General features: G+C 33.9%; 1 protein-coding gene across 1 annotated transcript in view; it reads right to left on the bottom strand.

Annotated features, from left to right (window-relative positions):
* RYR3 (ryanodine receptor 3) overlaps positions 1–22,251 on the bottom strand; it is a 253,363-nt gene that overhangs the window by 43,612 nt on the left and 187,500 nt on the right. The window contains exons 60-70 of the mRNA XM_049825231.1: positions 21,617–21,738; positions 19,263–19,312; positions 18,502–18,562; positions 17,219–17,457; positions 16,204–16,285; positions 11,067–11,197; positions 9,368–9,688; positions 7,771–8,011; positions 7,073–7,160; positions 6,871–6,963; positions 2,143–2,157 (exon numbers count right to left, since the gene is read on the bottom strand). Coding sequence (XP_049681188.1) covers positions 2,143–2,157; positions 6,871–6,963; positions 7,073–7,160; positions 7,771–8,011; positions 9,368–9,688; positions 11,067–11,197; positions 16,204–16,285; positions 17,219–17,457; positions 18,502–18,562; positions 19,263–19,312; positions 21,617–21,738 — 1,443 coding nt within the window. The remainder of the gene's footprint in view (positions 1–2,142; positions 2,158–6,870; positions 6,964–7,072; positions 7,161–7,770; positions 8,012–9,367; positions 9,689–11,066; positions 11,198–16,203; positions 16,286–17,218; positions 17,458–18,501; positions 18,563–19,262; positions 19,313–21,616; positions 21,739–22,251) is intronic.

Genomic DNA, 22,251 nt, shown 5'->3' with positions numbered 1-22,251 from the left:
TTTCAGGACTAGGCCTCCAGGCTTGTACAACACTACAAAATAGCAAATGTTTGCATTTAACCCTCCACATCCTTTTCCCTCTGTTAATTAAGTTTTGCTGACCACTGTTTTAAAAATACATTGTGTAGCTCCACATAAGGATACAGCAGAATCCATTGCAATTCATTATTTACCAATTACTATCACACTATTATTACGTTAATCACTGGAAGAGAAAAATGCAGCCATAAATGTTCTACTCAGTGGTAAATTTTGGCAAATTCTGTCTTCTAGATGGTGAATCTCTGTGTATGTAGCTGGTGTTGAGCATTTTGCAGGTCAGAGGGAACACACAGTGGATGTGGCTTCCTTTCTTAAGGAACTAACAATTGCAAGAGAGTACTTTGTCTCAAAGCTTTGCTTTTGGAAGTGCCTTAGAAATAGCAGTGATGTAATGGCTATAATAATGACATTATTTATACTCTACATTGACAGCAGACAAACAAATCCCACAATGTATCACTGTATTCCAGTGGCGTCACTATGCATCTTAAATAAGGAATAACAAAATATGTAATAGATATATTTAAAAAAAAAAAAAAAGGAGAAGGAGATATACTGGTTTACTTTTCTGCATCTTTATGCTTGAGGACATTTTACACATCCAATTTTCTTAATTTTCATTTGAGATTAACAACTAGGTATCAATAAGGTAGGTGAAAATTAAAACCTGATTATTTTTAAAACATGAAAAGAAGATCCATTCTGCCTTTGCCATCCAATTCTGCTGTCTGTGAATTCACAACTCCTGCTGATAAATGTGTAAGTAGAGTCACAGACAGAAACCTAAATGACATTAACATTATCTCTTTCAGTTCTAATATGCACTATGTAAGTGCATATATACACAACACCTTCCTTTCATATGTAAAGAGCATTAAATCGGATATATTTTGCCTAAATAATTAACTGTGCTAAAAGGACCTCAACAAGAAGAATGATATAATCTGGTTGCACATAATGGTTTCACTTGTCTGAGGATTTAAACACACAAATGGACATTATTCAACAAACACATACAGAAGAATTACAGATTCTCCAGCAGATTCATAATGATTAAATATACAATAAAAAGAAGGAAGAATTTATTTATACTAAAAAAACCCAGCTAAAACTGGTTAAGATGATGGAATTAATATTTTTAGTATTTCCAACCCTCCTTAAACCTTCAATTCTCCAAGATTATCATGAAAGCATTCATTAATTCCTACTCCAATCCTAACTGGGGAAGTTTGACAATAGCAAAGCGTGAAAACAGGACTATTAGTTTAACACAACTGCTCACTTTTTAACTTATGCCTCCAATTTAATTGATTAAAAACTCTTCACAGCATCATGTGTGCTTCTCAGCACACAGGGTGAAGGGAAAGATGAAAGGGTTTTATGCTTCATTTGGCTGTTCATTGTGCTTCGACAATGAAGAACACACCATAGGTTGAAAAGTACTCATCTATATTCGAAATTCATATTAAAAAGAGATAACATGAATGATGCAAAGAAAGGTGAACTATGGTTCACTAGAGACAAAGAAAGCTTTGAATAAATTAAATACATAAAAGAAACGAGGATTATTCAAAAGCTTTGTCACATCTCACATCTTTAGTAAAGATAATTTTAATTTTGGAAAAAGGTAGGATTTAAACTCTGTATCTTACTTAAACTTATTAGTTCTAACACAATCTTCTATTCATCTACAGACAGGGTATAGGTTATAGCACATTTCTCCCGTATATTTTTCTTGCCTATCATAAGCCAAATACATGTTTCTGATGACTCTACTTAGGCATTGCTTTTACTACATCTGCTTCAATGTATTAGCAAAAAAATCAGAATGCAGAAAGACAGCAGAGGCGGAATGTACATCTAATATAATTACAAGAGGTAACTTTACTACATTTTCACATTAAGCAACATGGGGGAGTGCCAAAGGGAATTTCAGCTGCTCTGGTCAAATACTGCCACTTTAACTCCGAGAAAATTCATAGTAGGTGGAACCTGGGCCTTCACTTTGTGACGCCACTGCTATGATCAATGGAAAGAATGCTTGGAGCCTGATCATCTCTAAATCTAAAACAAAGACACATCATGCACTTTGACCTGTACCTTTACTTGCATGGCCTGTATGAAAGAAAAATAAAGGGAAACAAACATAAGTAAAAGAGATGAAAAGATGATAATTTTACAAGTTAGTAATAAACTTACTCAGCTTTATCAGGACAATAGAAATATTATAAGTTTGTAGCTAAAACAATAGACTGTAAGTGTATAATCAAATGAGACCTTAGTGAAATAATTGTTATTCAACTTATTCCTTATTAAATGATTGAACTTCCGAATTTATCTGTTGCTATTCAGCACTACCATTTGTTGGTTCAGCACATAAGGGAGTACACCTAGTAAGTAAGCACATCAATATGCATCTTTTCCCAATATTGTTAAAAGGAGGAAGGTGTCTGGAACTCTGGATAGTCCAATAATGAAAAATAGTCACATTTTTACCAAAATAGCTCTTTCTATCCCTTTTCCCCATCAAAATATGATTGAGAAAAATTATGTTTAGAAATGGAAATCAAACTATCACTGTGAAGATGCAGCATTTCATTTATAGATGTATTTTCCCATTGTATAGCTTGTTACTTTTTTGAAGACAGCCTGAGAGAAAACTTGACTTAAGCTCATATCTCTCAGCAGAGAATAGAGAACACTATTATAAACTCAACTGTAACTCTCATACATACACAGGGTTTTTTCCTGTTTATTATGTTAGTACCATAAATACACTTAAATAAACATGTATTCCATAGTCAACACTACATTCTCATTGTGTAAGGCAATCTTAAGAAGATAACAACAAAACCATGTAGTTCTAGTAAAATGGCAAAAAAATTCAACTGTTACTTAAAAGAATCCTTGACCAGGCATGGGAAAATACTATAGAAAACTGTTGGTTAAAAACAAACAGAAAAAAACATAAATACAAACAAGCACTCCCTTCTGTGATAGCTCTAACAGTAACTTTGTTTTCTTATGATACTTGAATTAGCTTCAAAATGTTGAAGCCAAGCTATTATTGCAATCTCTTTTTATATCCTACTATATTGATATCACACAGTGAAGAAAACCAGCTACAAGCCAAGAAAGACTGAAAGACTAATCATCAAATTAAATGTTAAGCATCTTAGAATCTTCAATACCTTATTCATACAAATAGCAAATTTTAATTGAAAATTTCAATTGCGTGAAATACGTAGATGCTATGCAGACATGGCTCAGCAGATATACACTGAAGGTAAGTAAAGACAAGACGTTAATTATATTTCATTCATTAGAGATCACCATAAAAGTAATCCACTCATGATTTACCATAATATATCTATAGGAAACGTATTCTCTGCAATTGAAATAGTCTCAAAGGAGAGATCTAAAATTCTTGCAGAAAATACTAACATGAAATCCTCTAGTTATTGTAAATTTGCAAATAATATGTATTACATATTACAAACGGGCACAAACCACAATGTTGTTTTGTAATACAAACTTGGATTTTATGACTGCCTCAAACTTCTATAACAGGTCTATCCAAATGCTTTTCAAAAATAGATACAAAAAAAATTAATAATGAGGGCCAATCAAATATAAGTTCACTAGGATATGCAAGTGTTTAGCAACTGAGTTTATACATCTAGCCAAACATTCATTTAGATTCTAAAACTTACACAGAAAAATTGCCCACATATGTATTACACATTTGTTAGGTACATGTGAATATATACGTTTAGTCTTTTACAACAATTAACTGTAAAACACAATAGGACATCATTGCATCTTAATCAATGCCATTTTATCAACAAACCTATGAAGGGTTCAAAAATAACAGATTAGTGGAGTTGAATGTGTTTAAATTCTCCATTTCAACACTGCTATCACGAATCTGTTATTTCAATGCAATCTAAGTTACCAGTCTCTCTCAGACTGAAAGTTCTCTAACTTACCATTCCCCTCCGAGCAATCTGCTGCCATTTTTTTAGAAAAGAAAAATTAAAAAACTTGCTCAGCTGTTACAACATTTATTTGAGAAAATATTAACAAAGTTAATATTATATCATCAAAATACAATGGGTACTTAATCAATTTATTGATTGTTATGGTGAATCATTTGTTACCACTGCTATTAGCTACCGATAAATAATGTAATCCTAATCCTTCATCCTCTGCGTATTTGTTTTTTCTGCATATGGCATGTAAAGATATAGAACCTTCCATACATGATATATCGCACCTTACACACTAGTACTATCACAGTATCTTGTATATTAGGAAAATTACAAGTCTCTGTTATAAGACAGACAGTTGTCTAAAGCAGTCTGAGATCAGCATAGGGCCTTACTCCTTTAAGAGACCCCGAACAGTTCTGTCTTGGGCCAACTGTTAACAGGCAATGTTAACACTCACAGTTACCTATACATTCTCATGCTTGATAAATACTGGATGCGATTGCTTCCACTAAAAATAATGTGAATAAAGAGGAATTGGTGATAAAGAGGAAAGTGCTAGTTATTCTGTTAGCATTCTACTTCCTGAATGTTAATATTAAAGCAAGAAATTATAAAAATAATATTCCCTAATGTAATGTCCACTACTGATTATTCTCTGAGGATATAAATAAGTATCAAACCTTGTAAGAAACCCTGAAATTCAGTTACTTAGAGAAATTCTTGTTTATTCTAAAACTATGCAGCCTTAAAAATAAATTATTCAGATCTAAATGTATGCTTTAATGAATGCATTGGTTTTAGAGTACTTACATTATGTATTAGGTATTATGAAATGTTATCAATTTCCTGCTTAGAAACCATTCAGAGAAACAATACAACACTTCTAAAAGATGCCTCATGTATTATATCATGGTATTTAAGTCATCATGAAACAAATGCCTATGTAAATGATCAGCTGTTCTGCAGTCACTCCTGCAGTTATAGTATCATATTAATAAAAAATTCAGTCATGAACAATACAATCTTTTACTTCTTCCCATATTAACAATACCTATGCACAGTGTCCTTGAATGCTGTGATTTGATATTAATATGCTTACAGAAAATTATATGCATATAAAAAAATTTATAATCTCCCTGTACTGTACACCCACATGAAGAAAGATGCATTTACATATGCATCTACATCTCTGTTATGTATTAATATATTTATACAAGTATTTATAGTAATATATCTGTATGTTTAAATACTAGGCATTTGAATATGTAATCCTAAACCCAAACTCTCTTAAATTTGGGTCATATAGATTCTTGATGTTAAATTTCTGTGATTTTATCCAAATGGGACCAGTATGATGGATACCTACTCTTTATTTTGTAAAGATTTGTTTTGTCATTCCTGCTATGCAAGATTGACTAAAATATGACACTAGGAGTTTACATCATATTATCCTATTATCAATACTGCAGACACAATTTAGATTAAATGTGAATCACCTGATTCTAATCTATCATGGTTTAAAAAAAAAAGTACACCTAACTCTTGGCTCCTCAGGCCAATTCTAACATATAAATGTTGAAGTATACATATTAAATGTATGTGTAGTGATTGCCATATGATAAAAGTAGAGAGCTACGTGTTAGACTATTGTTGCAATTGATCGTTAAGTAGCCTCGACTGTGCCCACTACTCATTTCGATAATGAGGATAATACAAACATTTCAATTCTATCACACAATTTCAAGGAGCTGTGTCTTGAAAACAATGAAACACATTAAAAAGTTATTTTTCTCCAAATATTGAATTCACCATATAGTTTGAATTGCTGTTCAGTACCAGTCATGAACTAATGATGAGCAGAAAATCTGTGATTTTTGCTTGTAAACTTTCCAGTATCAGGGTTTGGCTTAACCAAGTTTCAGAACTTAAAAAAATATAATAGAAAAGAAGCAAATGATTTTTAAGAGAAGTAAGAAATGTAATGGCACGTTTTAGCTGACTCTCTATTGTCTAAAGTTGGAGTTACAGTAGCTAGGTTACAGGCAATCAAAATATAATGAAATACAAAACAATAAACCCCACCACTTCTCTGGAACGCTTTCGAAACAGGATTACTCCAAACACATTACAAATATGAATAAAACAAAGGGTTCTTTTTTACATTTACCAACACTAATTTGGAATTAGACTTCAACTGGCTTTAGCTGAGTAAGGCAATCTTCCTCAGCTAATGTCAAAGCAGCATTTTTTACCTTGACAACACGCATTTTCTCTATTACACAGGTAAAAAATGTACTTTACAGCCATCATGTTGGCATCTTGTCATATTGAAAATGAGCAAAAAAAAAGAGTGTGGTCACTGATAAGAAATGAGAAAAACTGTGCACGTATGGCACACTATATGTGTGATAAAGAGGTATATGCAAAGACAGCATTCCTCCACCAAAGTTGACAGAACAATACTGACTGACGTTCACAAGAAAAAGATATGGCAACCAATGTTTCTTCACTTGCTTTTATAAAACACTCTACCTGTGTTTTTTTTCTGAAAGATCAATAACCTATATTACAGCCCATATTCTCTTATACATCTAACTTTTTCAAATCAAGACCTTTATTTTCATCTTGTGTCTTTGACTACTTAGCAGACATTTAATAAGTAACTCTAAGGTACATAGCCTATATTTTGCATAGTAGTTGTCATGTCTATCATCAAGAAGCAAAATCCTTTTTTTGTTTCTTCTCTCAGCACAGCAGCTGCAGTCTGAGTAGATTTTCAGAGCCTTCTTATGTGCTAAACACATGCTGAACCGACCCACAGATTTTTATTACTTACTTTAGACATCTTGCTTTTGGTGTCTCCTGTTAAAAATGCCAAATTGTTGATTTCATTCTGAATCACAAAATTTTGTTCTTCTCTTTTGAAATTCTAAAGATGAAAAAAAAAAAAGATCACCAGAAGTTTAATTCATCTGCAGGTACCATGTTTTATTTAAAGACAGTATGAAATGGAAGAAAAAGTATACATCTTATCTTACATGTGATTTACACCACAGGATAAAAACTTCAGCTACCATTCGAAATAGTTCATCAGAATCTGCATCTGGTTTCTTTAGCCAGTTGGCTCTAATTACAAAAACAAGAGAAATTTGAAATAAGACATTTTAAATATGACAACTGAATATAACAATCTCTTTTTAATAGAACATCAAAGTGTAGGCACAGAATAATCCTTCAGTAAATTGTTGAGGAGAAAAACTTCTGGTAATTCCAAAAGCAAAACAATGTTGTCCAAAGACTTTTTATTTCCATCTTAAAAAATCAACACAAAAGGTTAACAACTTTGTGGTATTATCTACAAATAGAATGATTCAACTAAAGCAAAATAGTTTTTCACTCCTTCATTAACTGTTAAAGGTTTTAGCCCTTTTTTAGTTTTTGAAAGGCATATTAATTTGTAATGTCATTGGGCTGTCATAGCATATATAACAAGTCTGGTCAGGATATGTGTTCTCAATGATAACAGTGCAGTTACAATACAACCAAATAAGCCAAATGCGTGTGAGAAAAAGGTGTGAATTCAAGGTACATCATTCTGTAAGTTACGAATCTTAAAATACTCAGGATCTGATTCTCAGCATAACATTAAATGCATTGTGTTCTTTCCGATAATCTGATCACGGACTTCAGTACATTACCTAATAAATATGAGTTTAAATTATTAGGGGTTTTTTACCTGTTGTTGTCTACATAACGTATCAACATTGGATAGAAGGCATAAAGGTCTCTACAAAGAACAGCAAACTCATCGAGAATGAGTAGCTCAGCTTCTTGGGTGTCAGTTTTACTATCTGCTCTCAGTTGCTCCTCTTCCATCACAATCTTTATAGCTTTCTTCTTCAATTTCTCCAGTGTTGGAATAAAGTGAGTTTTGAGCAGATCAGGCCTGGCTTTGCTGATGATGGGTTGAGCATAAACTATACATGAAAATATAGATAATGCTATGATTAATGCACAATCGATGTTTTTCATCATATTAATATGAACTCTGCAGTTCTAGAAAACATAAAGGTCATAGTACTTCACATATTTCTGAAGCATTATAAAATTATTAATAAAACTATGAATATAGATTTGTAACAACTGTGTGCATCGACAGATTAAAAGCTAGTTACTGGGAATCCAGATTATAAGTATTTCAGTCTTATGTCAATTAAACTATCATGGTTTTGGCAAGTCACATGTCTCTAACTTAGAACCTAAACAAAGTAGAGATTGAGAGACAAAGTCCTAACAAAAGTACTGTTGGAGGGTTTTTTTGTGTATGTTTTTTCTGTATACAATGTCAGCACATAGTCAGAAGACAATATTCTGGAAGAATTCCTTTACCTCTTTTGCCTCAGGCAAGCTAAAAGGCAGAGAATGCACGACTAAGACCATAGATCTATTTTGTACAAGCATTAGTAATAAAATGGAGACCACGAGACAAAAATCCTTGCAAGAACCACACTAGTACATTATCTCCTTACGTAGATAAGCAGCCACTACAAAATTGCAAGCAGCGTTCTCTACAATTAAGCAGCAAACTTCTTACTAAATTCTAATGGAATCTTTATTGATATTAAAGATCTTCCAGTATTTAAAATAATACTGAAAACCCAGTACCAACGGGGCATTAAAATTTAGCAGGAAATTATTACCTTTACGTAGGTTTTCTTGAACCATCTTATTGCATATTATACTCTTACACTGTTTAAGATGAATTATAAAATTTGGATATAGTAAATTTCTGCAGGTAGCTAGCTACTAAATGTTACAGGACATTTTGAGAAATCTTTCTGCTCATTTAATAGCTGGCCCAGTTACTCAGGCAAAGCAACTAATTCTGAACTTGGGTTATTCCTGGGATTATTTCATCATATACACTTTCTTTCCCTTTTGTCCTGATATTTCATGAACAGTATTCACAGGACTTACACCCTCTACTCTAATATTCAGTTCTTAGGTGTCTTGAAAACTCAATGGAACTCACAACTCCAAATGAAATGCTAAGGCATTTATGCATTGCAGTGCATAGAGAAGGTAAGATTTTTCACAATCCATTATGTTTTATAGAAAGCTCTCTGCTTATAGTCATGCTACAATGCATGTATAAAAATAATAAAAAATTTTTTTTAAAAAAGCTTTCTCTTATTGTTATTTATCTACTCTTTATCTTTCTTTCCTACTGTTTTTAATTACAATTTATTATTATTATATCACTGGGTAATGTGGTAGAGCATAGCAAAGTAATTAAATATTATTAGGTACAATTACCCTTTAAAAATATTTACCTGCAATTCTTTTCATCCAAGATGCTTCATCTATTCCCAGATTGTTGTTAATGATTTTCAGAATGTTTCCAAGAATGATGCTCAGATGCTCAGATGTTATCATTGTACAGCAAGGCCCAGCACTTTGAGGAAGACTCTCAGACCCTCTTTCCCACCAGTAGGACAAATAGTTGCACAGCATGGGTAAGATAACCTCAATCACATGAGGCATTTCGGTATACCTTGCTCCAGACTCTGCTAGATCATTAATTTCCTTTATTAGTCCATCCAACTGAGGGATCTCTGGACACATCTCTTCTACTGTATCAGGCATACCTAAAACTGCAAGCAAGGGTAGAAAAGCAAAAGATTAATTAACAAAATAAAAGAGAACATCTACGTTCATTTATGTTTAAACTCTAAATACAAATAACATTGTCACTCAGGGTTTTTTTCTGTCACCATCTTGGGCATACATAACTATAGTAAGAATTTGGGGTATACATGGGTCTCTCATCTCATAAATTATGTCTTTCTGATGATGTGCATATAGCACTGATGTAGACAATAGCTGCCATAAAGCTATGGCTTTACCATAAGGTGTCCTGCAATTATCTGGTGAGCAGACCAGCTATGTAGAAGTGCAGAAACGAGAGCTTATGTCAAGACTGGATAAACTATGGCCACTGTTTCCATAATCATTCTCAACTTTCACATCAATTTGCAAAAGATCAAATCCACCTCAGGGAAAAGGAAACAAACAGCTCAAAATTATGGGTAAGATTAAAATTAAATTGTATCTAGTTGCAACTCTGCACATATATCTCCCAACAAAAATGCCAGGAAAGAAATCCAGTTGTCAGATGCTTGTATTAGAAACTGAAGGGTGATTATTCAGCAATTATCAACCTATCATAATCTAATGCCAGTCACTCTAGCAAAATTCTTCTTCCACCAGTGCTGCTTCTGTAAAGTAGAGCTGACAAAGGAAGGTCTAGCACAAGCTTTTCCATAACTTCTTTTATATTGAAAAACTTAGGAAGCATATGGAATCAATCTGCCTACTTTTTTGTTTTGTTTAAAACAACAGTGATTTTGGTATGTAATGACTCTTACATGGATCAATGAGGAAAATACTGAAATACTTTAAGATATAAGAGTCCATCATGAGTAAGTCAGGAGAGAAGCATGCAAAGAAAATCTATGTAGAAGGACTCATGCTCCTTTGATTAAGGTTTCATGGAATCAAAGTCATATTTTGTCAGGAGTTCCCTACACCAAACTGCATTGGAGTACCAGTAAGACAACAAAAAATATAGATAATATTCCTGTTCACATAAATAAGATATTAAACCTCTTGTATGTTGCTAGTAAGAACACAACTGTACAATTTGCTAAAAATTTTTGTAACGTAGATACCATCTTCTACTAAGCTTCAAATATTACAGCATGCAGCTACAGAAAAGAACTCTTAACATCATGTTCAGAAAAATATCCAAATATGCTAGGAGAAAGGGAACAATGTTAATATAGTCTCAACAAAGCAGAGCAAGTCTAAAATGACCAGTAATGAAAGAGCAATAGTAGAAGTTCTCTTGGGTTTTTTCATGATTACGATTTCTTTCTATTACTATTAGTTGGAGCACAGCGAACACCTTTTTTTCTTTCTTTTTTTTTTTTTTTTTTTTTTTTTTTTTCCCCCCAGAGGAATAGTACTTACTTGCTCTTTCTCTTGCACTTTTTGTGTTGAAGACAGACAATGGGTTGTAATGGTTGAGAGAAGGTTCAAGGAATGCTACTGGAATGGCTGCTGCAAGAGATGCTAAGCACTCACCAAGTGCGGGACGCTGCCTGTATATGAGACACACTAAAAGTTACCTGGGAGGAAAAGTGTTTCACTAGGCTTTCAATGTCTAACATGCGCTATAAAGCAGCATTAACATTTATTGCTGATTTAGTTGATCTTTTTAATACATTAGGAACTATGTGACAATTTTGAAAAATTGTATTTCTCATGTGAACAAAATTACTGGAAATTACAGTGGTATAAGAAACACATGTTTTTAAAAAAAACACCAAACAACCTCCACCAAGTATTGTATATTAAAGGTATACTGCTCCACAGTGCAACTACAAACTATAGAAAACGTGTCTATAATATACATAAAGAATAGATTAGTAACTGCATATTCTTATCGTACCTTCGGTTTGCTTAAACAAGGAGCAAATGCATATAATCAATAGGAATTTGTTTTGGCAGTCATACCTTTTTTCAAGATTTCACTTCTTTTCTGTAGGTATATACTTTTTTTTCTTTTGCTTCACACATTATACCATTTACATAGTCAAATGATGAGAAACACTACTGCTACTTATCGAAGACTGATTTCATGACTTTATGGCATTCTGTGTGGCGTGTTCTTAAAGGGGCAATTCTGCATTCCCACACACAACCTTCTTATGTTCCTACTATTTGTCTGTTCTGTGCTAGCACTAACACTCAAACAGCATCTTGGTAAGCTCTATGAAGGAACTGGTCGAACTAAAAATAAACCTCACCATAAAACCAAAACTAACCAAGCCAAACCAACAGCAACAAAACACGCTCATCAACTGGCTGCATAAACACTATTTACCAGAAAAAAAGAAAGGGGTGTAAATGTACAGACAAATGTGCAAGAGATGCTGAGACAGTCCTTTTCAGCAGAAGACCAGGCTCACATTGGCTTAATACTAAAGCTATGGTAATCTTTTGAAGTTCTGAAGCAGTGTTTGTACCAGATACCTTACGGATTTTGTTACACTTGACATACAGATTGGATAAAGATAGCACACACCTTTAATCCTTTGAAGCTCCATGGTTTTTTTGGAATAGACATGGATCTGTTGGAGCGGGTCCAGAGGAGGCCACAAAAATGATCAGAGGGCTGGAACACCTCTCCTATGAAGACAGGCTGAGGCAGTTGATGTTGTTCAGCCTGGGGAAGAGAAGCTCCAGGAAGACCTTCCTGCAGCCTTTCAGTAAGTAAAGGGGGCTTATAAGAAACATGGGGGTTTATAGGAAAGATGGGGACAAACATCCCAGGCCCTGTTGCAATAGGACAAGAGGTAATGGTTTTAAACTAAAAGAGGGTAGATTTAGACTAGATATAAGGAAGAATTTTTTTATGATGAGGGTGGTAAAACACTGGAGCAGGTTGCCGAGAGAGGTGGTAGATGCCCCATCCCTGGAAACATTCAAGGTCAGGTTGGACGGGGCTCTGAGCAACCTGATCTAGTTGAAGATGTCCTGGCTCACTGCAGGGGGGTTGGACTAGATGACCTTTAAAGGTCCCTTCCAACCCAAACTATTCTATGATGCTACGATTGTTCAACTTCCAGGAATAACAACAATCCTAAAAAGATTCCTTTGTGTCAACAAAGCCTTCCTAATTGTATGACCTGAAGTCAAAGATCACGACCCATCTACTACTTCATCTTCAACTGCCTATGTCAATTTTTATTTCACAACCATGCTGGAAGGTAAAGAGATATGCAACTATATACCCCCCAACTTGTTTTGTTGCAGGAGAAACAAAAAAAAACACGGCAAAAGCAATGGCCTTACAGAATTGAAAAACACTACAAAAAAGGATTTTTATTCCCTTAGGTATTTCATGTAACATGATTCACATAATATTAGTCTATTTCAAGGCTGAATGCTCATTCATTCTCTGCTCCACCTATAGATCTATGTAATTTCCCTTACCTTCTGACCATCCATATAGTGTACATTTTGCAACAAAATACATGATGCATTAGTATCACAGATAGCAACCACAGAACATTTCATTAAGAAGCAAATTTCTGATAATGTTAGAATTCCTACTTTATTTATAGCACAGCGTGTTCTTCCCATAGAATTGTAATGAAAGATGCATTATACATATAGGAGATTTAATAAATTCTCCTAAAAAGGAAACTTCATTACTTCTTTGCCTTCTGTTGGATCAAGAAGGAAAAACTTGGTGTGTGTGTATATATATGTACACAAACACATATTAAAAAGTAATTTGAAAAGACTAACCTCAAATGCACTGAGGCTATTTAATCACATGCGTGACAATGTCATAATGCATACCCATCTTCCCATATGAAAGGAGGATACCAAGAAGCCAAAAGAAGAAAAAGTGAACAATTATACAACAAGGCTAAGAAGTTACTCAAAATGCACAGATATTTTCTGTCATATGGAAGTCCTAAATATGAGAAACCAAGGGAAAGCCTGTAATTTTGCAGGACAGAAATTAGAAAAAAAAAATTTCAGAGCAGATAGTCACTGACATAAAAAGCAAATAATGTAAAACAAATCACTCAGGGAATTGAGTAGTTCAATAGAATTAATGGAGTAAAAGTTACTTAAAGAAAAGCCAAATTAACCCTTTAGACAAATTACGCTAGAAAGACCACTAACTGGAAACATTCACTCCAAAGAATGAGGAAGAACTGTCAGAGGCTGATGTGCAAGTCTTGGAGGAAGTGGAAAATACTTGAAATGTAATCAAATCAAACTAGACTTTGAAAAAACAAAGAAAGATAAAAGACCACCAACCATTGATAGTAATGAAGAAACATTTCCTATTATACCAGTCATAATAGACTTTCTCGCATCTTTGGCAGCCTTCATTTTGAGAAGTCTCAAATAGGTCAAATTGAAGCCTTAAACTGAACAGTCTGGATATGTATGTGTGACTAAATAGAACAGTTAATTTTGTCATATTTAACTACATACATAAAAAAGTGCTATGCTTTCTTAACTTACGCAAAGTTTTTACTTCTTATTATTGATACAGATATTTCATAATTTGTGCTAAAAATCCTTTGGAAATGTGTTTCTATAAGCTAACCAGGAAAAGATCAAGACACCATAAAGGGACATACAAATTTTGGGTACTGGGTATGAAAAGGGAGTTTTCAACCCCAGTTTCAAGACCTAAATTTCTGATGCAGTGAATGAAAAGAAATGGGTACTTGGGTACAGAATTCATAGAATGCCTATAGCAATAATACTATACTTGCCAGTAGAGCATTAGGGCTTAAAGTAGTCAAGGACTACTGCATTTTGCATCCAGTCCTCAACATTTATGAGCCACGGAGACTTTTAGAGAAGAAAGGTCCACAGACAAATCAGAAACGTCTCCAACATCCTAAACAGGCTAAATGCTCTTTGTACAAAAGATGAAAGCCTTGACAATGGAAGTTTGTCACAAGAAGGCAGCAGCAGCAATCCAACATAGTCCTGACCCCGTCAGCCAGAAGTCTTGTAGAATCAGCAATGAAAAGCGATATTCACCTATGAAAAAGTGAACTACGACTCATCCTGCAATGGAAGGCAAAACTTCTTAATGTCCCTGCCAAAATTCACTAGGAGAACAACTGCACTTTGATCCTAAATCTGAGCATTGTTGAATAACTGTTCAAGTCAGCTCAATCATGCAGTTCTACATTTTGCTGAAACATTGAGCAGTATGTTTGAAGTCCTACCTCCCACCTAGACACTGGTTTCTGCCGACAGCCTTAATTTAAGAACTTCAGTCAGTCTTGTGAAAACCAAACTAAATTAAATCCACAGTTAGAAACCTCTCACACAGCCTTAGGAGAGTAATTAATTTCCTCAGATGTATCTGATCTGATCACTCTTCACTTCCAAGAAGACAACTGCAGTAGGAAAAGGTGATGTTGCTAACACCAACGCCTAATGTAACTGCCCAGTGCTTATAGCTCTTGCCAATCAAGCAGAGACCTCTGCTGTGAGCTCTTCTCATCGAAAGGCAACTCAAATACAATCACCTTTTATTTCCTGTCAGAAGACCCTGACTGCTAGTTAGTGTAGGGGTAAGGCACTTCCCATTTTGCCTGTCAGATCTGTGTCAAAGAGTATTTAATATTTTCAAGCCCAGAAAGAGAAGAAAGAGTAGAGCTTTGTAATTTAGTGATGGACGTATAAACGACTGAATGTGGACATACACAAGTATGAGCTTGTGCACACAAGTACATGCATGCAGAGTGGGAGGAAAGAGACAGTTTGTCCCCCAGACTGCTCTTGCATTTTGCATTAAAAAATTACTGAATAAACTCTGGAAGGAAGGAGGTGAAGACCAGTATTCCTCATACTAGGCAAAGCCTCTACTAACCAGACTAGAGAGTTGTATCTCCTCCAGGTTAGTCTCTCTCTCAGGCCCTCTGAATCTTAAACTTTTCATTATAAGAAAGGTCATGAAAAGTGCCTAACCTAAAGCCTTCTGAAGCATAAGGAAGGGTTATGATTACCGCAGTTCCTGTCTTGTGATAGACCAACAATTAGGGTTCTCTTTTCTGAAGTAGGAGATATGGATTTGAGCCTCTTTTAATGGAAGAGGATCTAACATCCAGGGCTTAGAATAGATCATAGCAACTAGATGCTTAAAGGAACTGTAGACCCTATTCTTTTTAAAATGCAAGTGGTAAAGTGGTTTCCTTTGTAGAGATAAAGTTTCTCAGAATGCTCTACATATGCTCTGGATTTTATACTAAGGACAACTATATTGAAAACTCTGTATAGAATTAGGTGTGAGACAGACAGAGCCTACTTGAGTACTCAGCCTACTTAACACAGTAACATGCAGTAGCCAAACTTTGGGAACCTTAATGGCAACCCGTGGGGTTTTTTTTTTGTGTGTGGAATTGAACTCTTAAGATATAGGAAACTACATTCCAGCTAAAGTGTATTTTAAACATGTTCACATTGTTTCAGATTCACCTCTCAAACTGCTTTATTACCTAAACAACACACTTCTAAAGAACAGAATATTCTACACGCTGAGTTTTTCACTCAATACCTTTCAACATAGATGTTCTTCCCAGTCCCAAGGGAATAAAGGCTACAAAGAATTCTGTAACATGAAACTTGTACATCACCCACTAGAAGAAAATAAGAAGTAGATTATCAGTATTTAATCAACTAAAGACTACTTTCCAAACATAAACATCTGTTTTATGCAATCCGATAAATGGTGTCTAAAACTTTTAGCATATGTATCACTGAACATTCTAGGCTGTCAATACTCCACACGTGTTATTTATCTTCAATTTCTCTGATACCTGGTCTGTCATCTACATTCATTCGAAAACCTAACAGATCATCAGACATTCCAAGAGGCCACAGATACCTGCTAATAAGATACTGCAGATTATCACACTTGCAGAGTACAATTTTAAGCTAAACCACATCAGTCTGTGTGTCTAACCTCTAGGAACATGATCTAAAGACTCCCCATCTTTTTAAAGAAAGTCTTTTCATGGCTATCAACGTTTTAATTATCTTCTGCTTTGCAACTGTGATCACCCAAATATGTACAAAATTTTTGAACGGCATATTGCTGAATCTCAAGGAGGCATTTCAGTAATTTTCAAACAGATGATGCCAAAAATAAGGAAAATTTTAATCAAAATAACTAAAGTGGTTTTCAAATGTAAGGAAAAACCCCACATGGAATTAATAATGAGTTGTCTCCTTTAATCTAATGAAGTAATAGTATGTAACAAAAATAAGCATAATTTAATTTTCTATAGGAAACTAGTCTCATCCACACAGTTGGTAAGAGAGCACTGAAGGGGAAATTTTAATTTCTCTCTCAATGTTTGGAAAAATACTGTACATGATTAACTTGAAACTTTCTGAGTATTATTGTCAAACATGCAACAGAAATAAGGTACTATGCAGCTAATTTCAGATTTAATGCTGGAAATCTTTGTGTTACTGAAAACAGAATTTCATCCTTTGAATTCATGCAATCATTACTAAAAGTGTTTCTATTATTACAACACAATAAACTTAAAAAATAGAAGACTTACAAAGTAAATCAATTCCAAACTGATGTTGTGAAATATGTTCAAAAATTGATGTCAAGATCGGTAACAATGCTACTGTAGTATAATTGATATTCTGTGAAACACCCTTGATTTGTGTTCGTGAATGGGTAAATTTTCCAAGTTTAAGATTTTCTGAAGTTTTTTCCAGGTCTTCAGCTGCATTTTCAAAAAAGGCACGCAATCCAGCTTTAACAAGCTCAGATCCTGATTTCATAACAGTTCTGAAAAATAAGGGAAAAATATTAAATTTGCATTGATCTTTAGTAGTTGTATAGATATATATGTACACATTAATTACATTCTACCAGTCTTTGAACTTTGATACATGATACACATGTATCAGTGAACTTGACATTATAAACTTAAAAGGACAGTTACCTCAACATAGCAGTATAAGCAACAACTAGCTTGGAGTATTTCATACAAAATAATAACAACAAAGAACTTGCTTCCTCAGTCTTGTCTTTCCAAGTTTTTGTGATCTGCTTTCAAATAAGATAATGACTTCTCAGCAAACATCATAGGTGGTGAGCAAGCTCCTCAGTATGTTCAAGAAAAGTAACTCTTAATCCCTACATTTTTATGGGAGCCACAGTAACTAGGTATGCAAGTCAGGATACACGCTTACCTATCTTCAAAGCACCCTAAATCTAGAAAATGCAACTGCAATACCAGCATCACAGTCCCATTCCTTAATTTTTTTGCATTCTTCTCCAAACCCTTAATGAAGCCTTCCAGTGTTGTTATTTGCAATGAGGTCATTGTCAGGCTGCTGTATAACATAACCAGCCCAGAAAACAGCTTAAATTAGAAAACTATCCTGCCCTGTGTTTTAATCTACATAAACATTTCAACTGTAAACAGTGAAAGTTAGCAAATGTAACTATGCCCATATGTTAATACATTCTGCATCCCTCTAATGCCAAATTTTCCAATATGCGCTGAACTGTCTCAATATCTACAGGTATCAATACTTGCAGTTCCAAAGTTTGTGTCATTTATATCTCCCAATAAAGTCTTCAAATACCCTTGGAAAGGGTGACAAAAGTTTTCAATGTTTTAATGACAGGCATTGAACAGAAAAACGTAGATTAAACCCTTCAGACGAAATCTGCTAATATGGAAGTCAGTACCTGAGTTACTGATACTGCTAATATCATTAATTACAAATAAGGAATAAAAAAATACAGAAACAATCCAACTGCTCCTGAAAAGCTCTGAGACACCTACGTAGATCGTAGTTGGTACAAATGTTGCAAACTCACCGTGTGTCAAGAGACTGAGCTAAGATGTGCAGGCAGTTCACCATTGTAGCTGAATCGCTACCTGGTTAGAAAGAGACACTATGAGAGTACAATAGTACAGAAAATGTAGCATAATCTAATAATCCAAAATGTAATTATTGGCGATGCACAGGTTAAACAAGACATGACATAAGTCTTCCACCTTAGGTCACTTGAGGGAGGGTTAGATCTGGTTCTAGAACTAACTTTCAATTTAAGTCTATTTCCATACAAGAACTAAAAAGAATAACTAGCGTTTACTTATGGTTTGTTTTCATCACTTGACCCAGCAATATTCTGAACTTTGCATCTTGTAGTACCCTACATTTCTTTTATAGTTTTCTTACCAATACCTTTGAAAAAGGTATGTTATTTCTCCTTACATCCCCCTAGCCTATTGAGAAATTAATCTATTGCATTCAACAGTTGGATGACAGAAATCAAAACAATTGATGTACGATGACTTTTGAAAAGCTAAAAGTAACTGCAAAAACATGAGATTTTTTTTAAAGGAGTCTGAAAACCCTAGAAGCTGCTTTTTCTTCCTGCTCCAACACTTTACATAATCTATTAACTGGTTACTTCAGAGCTGTGTTCAATGCACTCACTAGTCGTACTGGAAGTTTATGCATAATTTTATAGATATTTGCCTATAGCTTTTGAAAAGCTTCAGGTAAGATAGAAGCAATAGTTATACATTCTTTGTAGTTTTAACTTTATCAAGATCTTCCTTAACAACTTACCAAAAAGTGAGATCCTATGTCTAACAAGAGCAGCTAGTTTGCAGAACAGGCTAAAGTAGAAAAGAACGGAAAGAGCAAGACAAGACAAAGATTAAAGATTTATTTAGAGTATGAGGTAAAGAATAGCAGAATATGGAAGAGAAAACACAACACAGTTCCTGGAAAGTGTATTTTGAATCATACAGGATGACAACAGTCAGGCATATAACTGCGTTAAGCAGAATAACTTTTCGAAGCTTCTGAATTCTCTCATTTTCTAAGCTTCAATACTTCAGAGATGACTTGAAATGTGAAACTTTCTTTTGATTACAGTGGTTTCCAACAATTGCTTATTACATGGCTGAGTCATTCTTTATGGCTATATTTCTGAATAAGAATTTTTTTTGTTAAGAACAAGAAAAACTGAGTAACATTTTAGTGTTTTACTTGGCATTCTGCAGGAAACAAATGTTACAAATCTTCATACCATTTAAAACAATTTGTGAAGATATCCTTTGAAAATAAATAAATAAATAAATCTGCATTTAGCCACTGCTGATAATAAGATGAATCCTGAAATATACACAGACTAGAATTGCTTCTGGCAAGCATGTCAGAAATTTGCATATCTAACGTATCTGTCAAAATAATAGCATAATTAAGAGAAAGGAAAAATCACCAACTCTCTAAAGATTAAAGTGGCTCCTTTAACTTTTAAAAACAAAGACAGCTGGGCAGACTTGTTTATCATCTGTGGAATACTTGACAAATGGAGTTAGGACATAACAAAATGAAGCACGTATACCTTAGGAATTGGTATGGTCTCTTACTAACAACAGATCGTCATTGCTATCTTCACAATAGTAAGGAAATACCATACTTCCTATAAGATGAAAATAACTGATCATCACTTTTTTCAATGAAGAATGGACAAAGAATTGTAAGATATTTCTGAATTTATAATAGCAGATATGCAGGCTAGACATCTACTTCCTTCATGTGTCTTTGTAAAGGTGTTTTGTACAACTCCAGTAAGCATCTTTCTAGCTTTATTAAGCTGACCTGACTGATTTTAGGGAAGTAATAAGAATATTCAAAGCAGCAGCATGAAATTGAAATGAAATGAAATTTCAATCCTCCTGAACCTGAGCTCAATTCCTCAGCAACTGGTGGACTATTTTGCACATTTATCTAGAATATATCTAATATATACAAAAACGTATTTGTATTTCATAATATATCTGGGCCTATAAAGCTCACTAAAGCAGAATCTTAGGGATTTAACATTCACTCTTATGGGCAACTACTATGTAAGGATTACCACCCACCTGGAAGATGGAAACAAAAGGGTAATACTAATTTAGAGAAATGCAAAAATGCATTGGAAGATAAGCTGAAGAATGGAATCTAGGAAGTTCAGTGCTAGGCCTGATCTTATGTAACAATGAGGAAGTAACTTTACTTTCAAATTTTGTATCTACTCTTCCATTGGAAATAGTAGTTGACTGGTCAACATAGTGAAGGAAAGCAAAAGAAATTTGAGAAACTGATAGTTAAGTAAGAAAGCATGAAAGTAAAATACAGTTTGAAAGTATGATACAAAATTTCCCAAAGAAAATAAGTGGCAGCACACCTTTAAGGGGGAGAAAAAAATTGGCAACAAAAATATTAGATGACAGTCATAGTTAAAAACAAATTAAACATTAATTTTAAAATGTTAATTGCAGAAAAATGAAATTCATATTTTTGTAAAGGCAACACATTATAAATTAAAAGGCAACTGTTTCTTTTTGAGTTTTCTAGAATAACTTTGAGTCAAATGGCTGATTCCAACCAAATCTGCAACAGTACAGGTTGCAGGTCTAGAAATTATTAAATTCCAGCAATTTTTGTGTGGGGGCAGAAGTAATTTTGTAGAGAAGGGAGAATCCATAATTACCCCTAAAAAGCTGCATCATGGTATTTTCACATTTTTTGATATCTGAAAATTTAAATGTGAGACCATTTAAATGACCCAACAGTGGGATAAGCTTCAACCAGAAACTACCATCAACAATGAAACACAAACCCATCAGAAACTAAGTTTTATTAGTTCCACTGTTTGTAGAATCATTTATTAATGTTTTTGATGTTATCATCCATAATTATATATTGTAATATATATAATTAGTATATATACTTAATTCTTTAATTATATGTTAAAGAATACTAAAATGAGGAATTCTATTCACTCACTGCCGTTCTGATACAGAATAAACTATTCACTTTCTATATAAGGAAACTCAGCTTTTGAACTATCTTTCTCTTTAATCTAAGAAGAGACCTTTAATTATCTATATAGAACCCTCCTGTGTATGTCTTAATTTTCTACTTACCTTGCTACCATTTCCTTTTCCTTATTTGATGCATATCCACTGCTACTGAGTGTTTTTGTTGGAGAAGACAGGAAGTAGAGGCAGTGATTTGTAAAGTACTGATCAACTAATGGTAAAAGAACCTAAGAAATACAGATACAAAATGTATTTTTCACAGAGCACAATGGCAAATGTAGCAACAATGCTCTGATTGGTCAAAGTTCATTCAAAGAATTTTATAAGTTCTGTAACAGTTGTTATTTTCTCATTTCAGACACAAAGTCATATAAATTAAAAGCTTAAGTCTTACAATTTTACTTAAAAGTTATGTAAATAATAAGCAAGAGTTACACAGATCAATCTATTTTGGATCTAATATTGCAGGCTTACTCTTCTCACATTCAACAGTGATAAATACCACTGAACTAAGAGGACCCTTCCTCTCCACTATTTACATAACTGTCCAGTACAGATATAAAGGGAGAGGGCATTTATTTTTTTTTTAATATCCTAAATTAAATCCTAAATGTTCCTTAATTCAAATCCGATTATGGACAACATTTTTCTTATTACGTACACAAATGTGTATGATATTACTATGCATAGGAATCCTTCTTCCTGTTAATTAAATGATACTATGCACTTCAGTGACATAC

This window comes from Accipiter gentilis, chromosome 22 (assembly GCF_929443795.1).
Source record: "Accipiter gentilis chromosome 22, bAccGen1.1, whole genome shotgun sequence".
NCBI lineage: Eukaryota > Metazoa > Chordata > Aves > Accipitriformes > Accipitridae > Astur > Astur gentilis.
Note: the sequence above shows the minus strand (reverse complement) of the source record. Positions and strands in the feature narration are given on the sequence as shown.